At 31.8% G+C, this 12941-nt stretch overlaps 1 protein-coding gene across 1 annotated transcript; it reads left to right on the top strand.

The window, feature by feature from the left end:
• The first annotated feature begins 2300 nt into the window (after positions 1 to 2300).
• LOC101504873 (uncharacterized) lies at positions 2301 to 3017 on the top strand. Its single transcript, XM_004511077.4, has one exon. The coding sequence runs from the start codon at positions 2438 to 2440 to the stop codon at positions 2858 to 2860; it is 423 nt and encodes a 140-aa protein (XP_004511134.1). The 5' UTR covers positions 2301 to 2437; the 3' UTR covers positions 2861 to 3017.
• Positions 3018 to 12941: the final 9924 nt, after the last annotated feature.

Below are 12941 nucleotides of genomic sequence, written 5' to 3'. Positions count from 1 at the left end.
ATGAACAATTCCTTCATCATGTTTTGATGATAACAAAGATACTTTGTGAGAACAATTTATTACACTAATGATTTTATTGAGTGTGCAATAAATAGAACTAGGAAACAAAGGAAATGATATCAAAGAAGATATCAAAGGAAATGAGAATGTTAGAGGAAACAAAGACATTAGAGGGAACGAAGATGTTAGAGGAAACTAAGACACCAGAGTCCAGTGAAGTCAAAAGAAGTCAACACAGTATTCAAACTCTGGTTTTTACACACATTGTTGTGTACACACATCTACCTCTAAAGATTTTCCTTTGAAAACATCTGCTTAGCGTGCCTTTAAAGATTATGTGTCTACCTTTTAAGAGTGAAGCATGCCTCTATTTAGCATACTTCTAAAGTTTGAAGCATCCTTTGAAGCACCTATTATAATAACTCTAAAGCTTCTATTTGAGTTGCCTCTGAAGCTTATGTTCCACTCGCCCCGAAGACTTCAACTTATTCCAAGATGATGCCTCTAATACGCAACATGCTCTAAAGATGTACCAAGGTGACGTTGCCCATGGCACTAATTCTAAGTCGTGCAGTTCTGCCTCTGCCTCTTACTACCTGAACCAAGCAACACGACATTTGACTTCGATGATCAAGTTATGTTATTATGGAAAAAGTCAACAACTATGATGGAAAGTCAATGCTTTGATGTAGACTGACCTGATTCACAATTCTGATGCTCAAAGAATTAATTATGATTTGTTCCCACTAGTCTTTAACAAGGAAGATACACTTAGAAGATTCAAAGAGAATTATTTTCAAGTATTATCTGGACATTCTCGCATAAAATCATACTAGAAGATTTTGTTGAAGATTTGTTTTGAAACTAATCAAGTTTAAACGATTATATTCCCAAATTCATGATATATCAAGGTTTATTTTCTTGAAGATCTCTGTTGACCTCGCGTAAGGAATATACGCTCAACATTTGTTTGGAATAATATTGAAACCCTAATTCATGATATATGAAGGGATCAATTCTGAAGAAGAATACACAACTCAACAACTCATAAAACCTTACGAACTCAAAATTATCTAAGTATTCAGAATTCAAGGTTTTAGTTTTAGCGAAGGCACTCGTTCAACTTTATATTATTTAGTGTTTAATGCTCTGTTTTAGTATGAAGATTATTGTAATCAATCCGCTTAGAAAAAGCAAAACAGAACCTAGTTTCACCCTTTCAAACCCAACCCAGTAGTGCCTATTCTGCCTCAACAACTTGTACGTTTTAAAGTTGGAAGTTGAGAAGAATTTACTTGTAGGGTCAAGGTGTTGTAATGCCTTAATGATCTATAGGTTTCAGGCAGAAAGTTGAGAAGACTGACTTGTAAGGTCAGATGCTGTAATTTAGGTTCTAAATTAGTGAATAAATCCTTCTGTGTGAGGAGAATAGACGTAGATCTCATGTTGATAATGAACCAATATAAATCATGATGTTTCTTTCTCTATCTTATTACTTTGTTTTATTGCTACCTCTAATATATTGATCTGTTATAAACATTCCAAATCAGAATTTTGAAAATAAATTATTAATAAGACAAAACACAATTCAGCTTCCCTCACTCTCGGGTTTTTGCACCTTTAACCATTACTACCCATCATCACCCACCAAAACCTCTTCAAACTATACCTTGTCCATATCTGCCATTGTTGTTGTTTTCATACTTATTAGTCACTTCTTTCTTTTAGTCAATCGCTAGCTACTACAACACTCACAACTGATACCCTTATCATACTAATATTAAAAATTACAAATCAAAAAATAAATAACGAAAAAATCCAAAGAAGAGTCATAAAAAGAGCTTTGCATTTCTTATAAATGTACTCTATGTTTTTGGTTATTAAGTAAAATACTAAAATTAGCTCACAATAAATAGAGAAAGAAGATGAAGATGAAAGTGAGAAAGATGACTAAGAAGTTTGGTGAAAAACAAATTTTAGGTACAAAGTTAGGATGAAGAACAAAATAGGTGGTACAATGAAGAAAGACTTTTTGTAATTTTTTTAAATTTTTGTTGTATTAATGTCATTTGAGTCTATGTCAACTCAGCCACCGACGTAACAGTAAAAAAAAAATGACACATGATAATAAACTTCAGAGAACGTTAATCATTATCTATTCAAGTAATTTGAGCGTTTAATTAAGTTAAGAGGAAGAAGTACCAATGAATTCACCGAAGTTTTGTCAACAAAAAAAATAATGAAAACCGACTTTACCAAAAATAAATAAATAAATGAAAACAATGACTTGGGTCCATCCCCATCTCACCGAAGTTTTGCTAAATAGATGACACGCATAGATAGAATCAAATGTACATATCCCCATCTCATCAATTCCTCAAAATAAGTTAGTGGCAATTAGTAGCCTAGTGTCACATTTACACATAGATTATAGAAGATGGGTGTGGTGATAATAGACGGCACCACTGTGAGAGACTTCGTAGCCGACGACACGCGTTTCACAAACAGCGTCAATGATCAATTTTCATCACTCGATCTCAACAACGACGGCGTTCTATCACGCGCTGAGCTCCGCAAAGCCTTCGAATCCATGAGACTCATCGAGACTCACTTCGGCATCGATGTATCAACTCCGCCGGAACAACTCACGCGCCTTTACGACTCCGTCTTCGACACTTTCGACGGCGACAGAAGCGGTACTGTCGACCGGGACGAGTTTAAGTCTGAGATGAAGAAGATTATGCTTGCTATCGCTGATGGATTGGGATCTTCTCCTATTCAGATGGTTCTTGAAGATGATTCTCAGAGTCTTCTTCAGAAAGCTGCTGATCTTGAAGCTTCTAAGAACGCTGCTGCATGACTGTCGTTTTGGTAACTTGTCTGTCGTGTCGTTTTGATTTTGTAACCTCTTTTTTTTTTTGTGACTAACCTCTTGTTGTATATTTATGGATTGTGGATATTATTGTCATATGTGTGGAGCACTTTGAAATGAAATTATTGAAATTTTAATGTGAAAAGGTTTGATCTGAACAAGAAAAGAAAGATGGCATCTAATTGTATTTGATTTTTAGGAACTAAGTTTATTGAATAAACAACCACTTTTGTCCCTGGTCCCTGAAAGTGATATTCTGCTACTAAGAACCTAGCAGAACTTTTCAAAAGAGAGTTTATTTTTCACACAATTGTTTTTCGGTTGGATCGAGGTCCACTTCTAAGTCATAATCTGATTTAAAGTTTGTTAACCAAATTCATCCCTAACATTAACTTTGGGTTAACTTCTCTTAGTTTCTGTTGATGTGACACCAAAGAGAATTTTAATATTTCATATCAGCGTGTGATTTGGCAAGGTAACTACCATTTGAATGTTGGGGGATTGAAATGAAAAAGATACATTGTGATAAAAAGGAATAACATGCATTCTCCCCTCAAATGATGAACCTTAAATTCTTCTTCATCTTCTCAAATTTCTATTATTTGAAATTGGAATCTATATGAACATGATGGATGGTGGTGCTTTTTATTTTTTGCAAGCAAGAGATATAGAAACGAATCCACACATGTTGATTTTGGCCACGGTTCATCTTCATGATATGAGATTGAAAAAACTGGTCCATGAATGTTTGTGTGGGAAGAAGACAATGACGTGTAGAGCAAAAACAACAAAGAGTTTAAGGAAACCATTATATATTTGCCCGTGTCATAAGGTATTATGATAGCTCAAGGTAATTTCAATCTTCTATTTGTGTATATCTTTAAATGTTGACATGAAGCAAATTTTGTCATTTTGTTTTGATGTGAATGATGATATTGAAAAGAATTAAGAGATTAATTAAGATGATGAAAAAAATTTATGCAAGTGATGAACAATTTAAGAAATGAGTAAATGGAAAGTTGGACAATTTGGTTCTTGATAAGAAGTTAATAAAATATTTTGCTTTTGCATCTTTTGTGATTCAATTGGTGTATATGATAGTGTTCAAGTAATGAAGTAGTGGTGGTTGTTGTGTAATATGTTGATTCTAAAATTAGTGAACATAACATAACTATCTATTTGAGGAATATTTTTGTAGTTGTGTTTTCAGTCAACATTGTTACATGAACCATAATATGAGTCATAATGTTTTGATTCAATAATATTGACTAGAGTGAGAGTATGTTTATTCTGAAGTGAAAAATGACTATATGGAAGATTTTATAAGTAACCATCCAACTACCTTTTCAACTTATCTCCTTCATTTTGGTTCTTTCTTGTGTGACACTCAAAATCAATAAGAATGTGTGATGTGTCCATCCTATGTGGTTTTTGTTGGGACACATTAGCAAAAACTAACAAGAGTTAATCTAGAGTTAACGTTAGGGAAAAATTTGACTAACATAATTCAAAATCACTCTGTTTAAAATTTTTTCCTTTAATTAAGGATCACTATGGTAACAAGTTTCATTTTCAAGGACGAAAGTGACTGTTTATTTGACTTTTGTTATTGTTATGGATTTTTTTATTTACAAAATGATTGTACCAAAGACTATTTGTTTTAAAACGAGCATCATTGAAGATTTTTGAACATATATAAAAAAAATGTATTTTAACAAATTATTCTTATTAATTATTGATGTATTTTGTATTATTTTAACATAAAAGTATAATTAATGTTGCAAAGTGTGAACATAATTACAATTGAAGATACAATTGAAAAACTACTACCTTTGTTTGATCATATTAAAACAAATTTAAAAAAATTGTTGTAATTTTTCTAAGAAATAATATTTTTAATAAATGTTTGGATAAAAATATGTGGTGTTTCACTTTTCATTTGAGGTTGGATCTGCGCTACCAACTCTGATGACATGATTTTCATTTTTGACCATAGACTGGATGTGGTTATCTTGTGATATGTGAAACAACCTCATTTTTCCTTTCTAGTGATAGTAATCTATACCGTCAAAGTATGGTGGCATGTTGGAGGGTCCTCCTTCAAGTATGAACTTAGCTTTTGACATTGTTCTTTTTCTAGATCTTTTTCTTTTGCACTGTTAGGTGTAACTTTTTAGTGAATCAGACTCTGGTGCATATTAAAATGACTAGATTATCACTAGAAGAGAGGTTGAATATAGATAACATTTTTAAAAATTTGTTCTTAAAGGTTTATCCTCTTATGTGAGGATGATAGATGAGAACTTAGATAGGACGTAGAATATATAATGAAGTAATAATAAAAGTAAAATAGTAATGAATGAAAAGGATAAAGTTTAGAGGAACACACACAACTTTATATTGGCTCACTTAATGTGGGTTACATCTAGTTCTCATACACTTGTGAGTTTTTTCACTATAGCTCAAAATAGCGTTTCCTTGGATGATTTTTTTTTTTTGACAATGTATTATCTTAGGCTCTCAGGCTGACGCCAACAATTTCTTCTCTTGTCTCACTAACCTTATACAAACACCTACAAGTTATTTTTAACATGAGGATATATAGATTTGAGAGATTTTGTGGTGATTGGATCTAAGAACTAAAAACTGAAATACACTTTCAAAAATGATGATCCAACGATATATTTAAGATTAATAGGAAGTCAATAATAGAATTGATGAGAAGCTTTTGCAAAGCTAAAATCTTTGCTTACAAATCAATGTTTTTTACTTTTTTGATGAAAAGATCTTCTCAATTTATAGATGTTTTGAAGCTTCAAATATAAGGAGTAAGATACATTTGTTGGAGACTTATAATTGCAAAAATTCCCTTTGAACTATGTCTTCGTTTATAGTGAACCAAGAGGATAAGTATTGTGGTTCATCCTCAGATATAGTCCATACGAGGAGAAAACTTCCATTCTTCTTGACGTGAATGTTGTTTTTTACTTTTCCTTTTCATTCAATTTGTCCATGCGTGGAGATGATTAGTAAACAATGTCCATTCTCAATTAAGTGTTGCTTATTATTTGGGCCTTGTGCAATTTCATACAAATATTTTTAATCACATTTTTCACAATTGGTTATCTTTATTGTTCTTCTAATTATTTTGAATATTTGAGATGTTTGAGCTAAATGCAGAATCATCTTCAGTCAGATGATAGATTACTTTCTTTAAAAACATCATTTTCTTATGATATGATAAAAATTGTTAATAGTCTGTTTTCTAAAAATTAACACACTCAAGTGTACAAGTTAGATAACACATAATTAGAATCTTTAATCTTTAAAATAATTTCTTTATTTTCAAAAATATAAAGAGAGATTTTATCTCAAGAATTATGAAACAAGTGTGTGTTGGTCAAGACATTCCTGTTTCTGAGCATTTTAAGCATAATGGATTTTCTAAGGAAATGACTCTAGTTGACATAATATAGATGCTATTAATGTTTTAATATTTAAAAAAAAATAGGTGTACCGTATATTTTATTCGTGACTATATATAACATAGTATTAGATTTTGAACTAACACAATGGTTTATATTTTGTAGAAGCTGAGTAACATAATAAACTGCTTGGAGATGACTAACACAGAAATGATAAAACATTGCGCTAAAGAACTAATGTTGAAACTTCTGAACCAATGTTTGAGGATTGCAATTTCTACGGCAGTTCAAGATATTCCCCCAATGTAGAAGACATTGAAACAAATGTGCAATATAAAAATGTTTAGAAACACGTTTGAACAACTGTGACAAGGCATTACATAAGGGAATGGCAAACGACAAGCACATAATCTAGCATAAGGAAATACTCTCTTGATCACGTTCCTCATAGCTACATCACCATCTATTGTTACGGAAATTGGTATCTTATCTTTTATTGCAATAAAAACTGCTCCAACAACCAAACATAAGTCCCTTCAATCTCATTACAAACTATAGTAGTAGCAATATAATTATGTGGTTATGGTGATTCACACGAGAAAGACAACAATGGGACACTTTTACTTATTTTTCTTATATGTAGCATCAAAAGCCAATGCATCACCAGAAACTTCATAATTTTTTTGACTTTCACTTTCGCACCAAAATATGTTTTGCAGCCTACCACTTTCGTCAACCATGTGTGCAACAAACATCAATGGATCTTTAACTTGAAGATCTATAAGGTACTTGACATCACCTTTTGCATCAGAAGACATGTCTTTTCTACAAGGTCCTTCTTCAAAAACCCTACCTTATCATACTCCAGTAGCATTGGCAAAAGCAATAATCATTCGGTTAACATTCCCAATACTTGCAAAGTTATTAATTTGAATCTTATATGACATTGTCAAATTCCTATGTTCTGCCAACAACCCACAATGTATCTCCTTCAACAGATCATGATTATGCCCAAAACTGAAAAGTGATAATGTACCAATGACGGTCATGAAAACTTTCTCCATAACTATATACAGGTTCGTGTTTCAGACTACGCTTTGTTAGAACCAAGTTGGATTGAAGAACTATGACTCATACTTGTTTTGATGATAACAAAATTGTTTTATGTGAAAATTTAAAACACTAACGTTCTGTTAAGTGTACAATTCCCAGATCAGGTTTATTTTGAAATGAATTTATGCAACATCCTCTAATGTTTGGACTAAGTTAAAGGAACACCAAGACTCCGCTCTAATTTTTGTATTCTTGAGTCTCATGAACGTGCTCTGAAAAACACTTCTATTGATGCAAGCAAGGCTTTGTCTAGTTTGGCTCTAATGATAACAATAAGCATCTGATTGTCTGCCTCTCATCATAAGATTGACAAGCAAATGTTTGTCTATCTCTAATAATCACATCAAACATTTGATCGTCTGACTTTGTTTAAAATGCTCTTATGAAAAGTCAACATCTTGAAAAGTTAACATTTTGAAAAGTCAATGCTTTGTTGAAAAATCAATGCTATAAAGAAGATAAATTTTTGTGCATCCTTTACTCAACACTCTCAATTCGTTATTTGTATGAAGGTCTATGTGACATATTCTGATCATGATATCCTCTACTCTCTATGTCTCTATATCAAGAAACACATAATAAATTACAAGGATTATTTCTAGACAAAATTTAATGGCGAATCAATCTCTAAAGATTTGATATGTCACTTCATGATACTTGATGATTTATTGCAATCAAGATAACATACAAAAACCCTAAAGTTTTTCTATAAAGGATGAGCAACCCTCTTTGATAGATAAAAAAACAACGCACTACAATAAATGCAATATAGTCGTCTCTACACTTTTGCTCTCTATCATTTGTATAGTCTTAGTGCTGAGAAACAGTTTATCAGAATACAAGGTGTAACCTAGCCCAGTAGTGGTTGCATTTCTCAATAGCTTTACTGTACTAAGCTAGAAGGTTGAGAAGACTTTAACACAATCAGTTTGAATAGCAAGTATTCAATGGAAGTGTGATTCAGTTGGTGAATTAGTGGATTAAATCTTATAGTTTGAAGATATTGGATGTAGCTACCATGTTGATGGTGAATCAGGATAAATTAGTTGTGTTGTCATGTGTTTTTGTTTTATCTTATCTATTTTCATCACTTGATTTTAATATTGCTAAACCATTTTTTTTTACAATAAAACACAAGTCAAAACCCCTTTATTGTGTTTCTTGTTCTACAATTGGCATTAGAACACAGTCTCAAAGTTGAGCACTTATTTGTGTTTGAGAAAAGATTTATGTTATTACGACTAACTTTGGTGATGAAGTTAAAGGTGGAAACTTTAATAGGTCTCATTTGTTTGATGGAGAAAGATTCGAGTATTTTGAAAGATATGCTCATAAGTTTCTATATCTCGCATGGTCATAAACTCTAGGACATAGTGGAATAAGGTTGTGAGGCTCCAAAAGACATTGTTGGTGATGAAATATCCAATAAGGATCTCAACGTTGATCAAAAGAAACAATAAATGATGCATCATAAAGCTAGAACTTTCATGATGAATGATATCACCTTTAAAGATTTCTAAAAATGAAGCAACAAAGAAAATACAAATGTATCTTTGATGATTTGGTTTTTAACTATGAAGGAAATAAACAGGTACAATAAGCTAAGACAAACTACCTGTCACAAAGTATGAACTATTTCAGATGGAAGAAGATGAAGACATTGAAAAAATGTTTTCTAGATTCAAAACTCTGGTCTCTAGATGGAAGGTTCTCCAAAAGAGTTACACTACCTCTGGCCATATCAAGAAGATCCTTAAAAGTCTTCCCAACAAATGGAGACCAGAAGTAACAACAATTCAAGAGGCTAAAGATCTAAGCAAATCGCCTCTAGAAGAGCTGACGAGTTCATTCAGATCCCATGAGATTGAACTGGTTGAATACGAGTCCAAGAAAAAGTCAAAAGCATCCCAAGGAAAAAAGGTTAACACCAATACCCTGCAAGCTATTGAAGACTCAGATGAAAGAGAATGAGACGATTAAAGTGAAGAATCATATGGTGAAGAGTTTTCTTTCATCTCAAGGAAAATCTAGCACATATGAAACAATTGGAAGAAATCATTTACCAAAAGATATTTAAGTGATCTTAGAATAGCAGAGAAAGAGGTAAAAAACTAGGACATTTCATAATCATCTCTTATGAATGCAAAGAGCCAGGACATTTCAAACCATAATGTTCTAAAATTGGGATGACTTTGATGAACCGTGTGATAAAAATGATGAGCATGCAAACATGGCTCTCATGGAAGACACACACTCTAACTCTGATTCTGATGATGAGTCTGTTGTTGAAGAAATCGAGGTATTATCTAACCTATCTCATAATGAACTTATAGTTATGTTAAATGAGCTTCTCAACAAGAATCACAAAATTTCTTAAAACTAAAAAATCTCTTAGAAAAGCTTCAGACATCTTAACAAATAAATACAGTTTTCTTGAAAAAGATTCTGAAAACCTAAAATGAAAAAATGTAACTTTGAATGAAAATGTTCCAAAAATTTTATAGGATAAAGTTTGTAAAAGCCTTTTAAAAATTTCTTTCAAAGTTAAGTATGAAAAAGCCTTTCGAAAATTTCTTGCAAACGACATATATAGGCAGGAGCAAACAAGCCTCTATGATCTATGTTGTTAGTAGAAACAATAAATGTGGTATTAGTTTTTAAGAACTAGAGAAAAATCCTAAGGTTGACTTACTTGATACTGTTTGCATATACTTCTTAAAGAAAGGCCACAATAAAAGAACATGTCCTATGCAAAAGCATGGAAAGTCAAGACACATTTAAGAACTAAAAACTACGACCTAACCAAATATGGGTACCTAAGAATAAAATAATCTATCTTGCAGATATCCTTAGCAACAAAGTTAAAACACTAGTCATGGTACCTGGACGGTGGATGCTCATAAAACACGACAGGAGAAAAGTCTACATTCCAATACCTTATACTCAAGAATAAAGGATTCATAGGTGATCTGAAGGGTAAGGTCATTGTGCATGGCACAGTAGGTAATGATTCCCTTCCCATTATTAATAATTTTTATTTGTAAAAGGTCTAATGCATAACATATCGAGTATAAGTCAATTAAGTGACAATGGTTCTCATGTTGTCTTCAATCAAATGTCATGTAAGGCAATAAGTCAAACATATGGATCCATACTATTTACTTGTCAAAGGAAAAACAGTATTTGCAAAATAAACTTATCTTATTTGGATAAACAAGAAGTAAATTGTCTTATATCTGTGAATGAAGAACAACTGATTTGGCACAAAATATTAGGACATGCTAATTTGAGGTTAATCTCAAAATTAAAAAGATTTGATTTAATCAGAGGCTTGTCAAATCTTATATACAAATCAAATTTTCTTAGTGAGGCATATCAAAAAGGGAAACAAACCTAATCATCTTTTTCCTCTAAAAATATTATTCCCATTTCTAGACCACTTGAACTTTTACATCTTGATTTATTTGTTCATGTAAAAATTGCCTCCAGAAGTGGTAAAAAGTATGGACTCGTTATTCTTGATGATTATTCTAGATGGACATGGGTAAAGTTCCTTAAACACAAGGATAAGTCACACAATATTTTCACTACCATATGCAAACGAGTGCAAAATGAAAAAGGTTTTGGTATTGCAACCATTTATAGTGATCATGGGGGAGAATTTGAAAATAAGCTTTTTGAAAAATTCTATGAAGAGATCGGAAATTTACATAACTTTTCATCTCCTAGAACATCTCAACAAAATGATGTTGTATAAAGAAAATATAGATCTCTTTAGGAAATGGCACACACCATGATCACTACATGTTATGATCAGAATATAATCTATATTAGACATATTATTAATCATACTCCTTATGAACTATGCAAAAGGAATAAAGCCCTACATTTTATACTTTCATCAATTTGGTTGCATATGCTATATTTTGAATACCGAAGAGAATCTTGGAAAATTTGATTAATGATCTCAAAAGTTCAACTTTTTGGGATACTCTAAAAGGTCTGAAGCCTATAAAGTATACAACAAACAAACACTAACTGTTGAAGAATCAATTCATGTCAACTTTGATGATAAAAAGTTTGATCATAAAAAGTCAAAGCTAGATGTAGACTTTGTAGATCTACAAATATCATAGGAACCAGATATATCAGAAGAACCAACAAAACCAACCTCCAATGAATCAGAATACATGTTTGGTAACTCAAGAACAAGAAATAATGAACCTCCCATAAATAAAGATCACCAGGAATTCAAACCTTGATGGAAATACAAATCTTCTCATCCATACTTTTTGATCATAGGAAATGAAAATCATCCTCTGAAAATCATATTTGCTTTTAAAGAAACATCTATGTTTGGACTACTATCTGAAATTGAACCTACAACTATAGATGAAGGTCTATTAGTTGATGGATGGATAATGGTTGTGCAAGAAGAGTTGAATCAATTCAAAAGAAATGACGTAAGGGATCTTGTCCCCAAGCCTAAAGAAAATAATTCAATTGGAACCTAGTGGATTTTGAGAAACGATTTGAATGAGAAAGATGAAGTGGTTAGAAACAAAGCTATACTTGTAGCTCAAAAATACACTCAATAGGAACATATTGATTACACTGAAACTTTCGCTCATATGGCAAGATTAGAGGCTATTAGAATTTTACTTTTATTCGAAGTATTTAATAAAATCATTTTAATTAAATGGATGTGAGAAATGACTTCTTAAATGGTTACATAAATGAAGAAATGTATGTAAAATAACCTCCTAGCTTTGAAGATAATGAATTTCCATATTATGTTTTCAAATTAAAGAAATCTTTGTTTGGTCTGAAACAGGCTTCAAGAGCTTGGTATGATAGACTAAGCAACTTCTTATTAAAGATTGAACTTCTCATTGTTCAAATCTATGTTGCAAGAGGTCAGGTTGCCACTAATTTATTTTGAAAATCACCTAAGAATGAACTTCTTATTGTTCAAATCTATGTTGATGATATTATTTTTAGTTCTACTAACAACAATCTTTGCCAAGATTTTTTTCAGTTAATCCATAATGAGTTTGAGATCAACATGATGGGATAATTAAAATTCTTTCTTCGAATCAAAATTCATCAAAACCTAGATGGTGTATTCATTCATCAAACCAAATATACAAGATAACTACATAAGAAATTTAAAATGGACGAATGTAAGCCCCATTTCTACACGTATGCATCCAACTTGTTCTCTTGATATGTACGAGTCAGATAAAACTGTGGATTAATCGTATATAGAGGAATGATGGATTCTCTCCTCTTCTTAACTGTCTCTAGACCTTATATTTTGTCTAGTGTGTGTGTGCGCACCAGATTTCAGTCGGACCCTAAAGAATCCCTCTTGATAACTGTTAAAAGGATAATTAGTGTAAGACCCGTAATTTTAAAGTGTGCTTTATGTATTTTTGTGTATTTTGGATTTTGGCTCGGAGGCTTTTTAGCCAAAGTTAATAATATTTTGGAGATATTTGTTAAAAGTAAGTAATATATATATATATATA

This window comes from Cicer arietinum, chromosome 7, assembly GCF_000331145.2.
Source record: "Cicer arietinum cultivar CDC Frontier isolate Library 1 chromosome 7, Cicar.CDCFrontier_v2.0, whole genome shotgun sequence".
NCBI lineage: Eukaryota > Viridiplantae > Streptophyta > Magnoliopsida > Fabales > Fabaceae > Cicer > Cicer arietinum.
Note: the sequence above shows the minus strand (reverse complement) of the source record. Positions and strands in the feature narration are given on the sequence as shown.

Bases quoted from the DNA above. Each gene is read 5' to 3' on its own strand.
- LOC101504873 (XM_004511077.4), top strand. From the start codon at position 2,438: ATGGGTGTGGTGATAATAGACGGCACCACTGTGAGAGACTTCGTAGCC.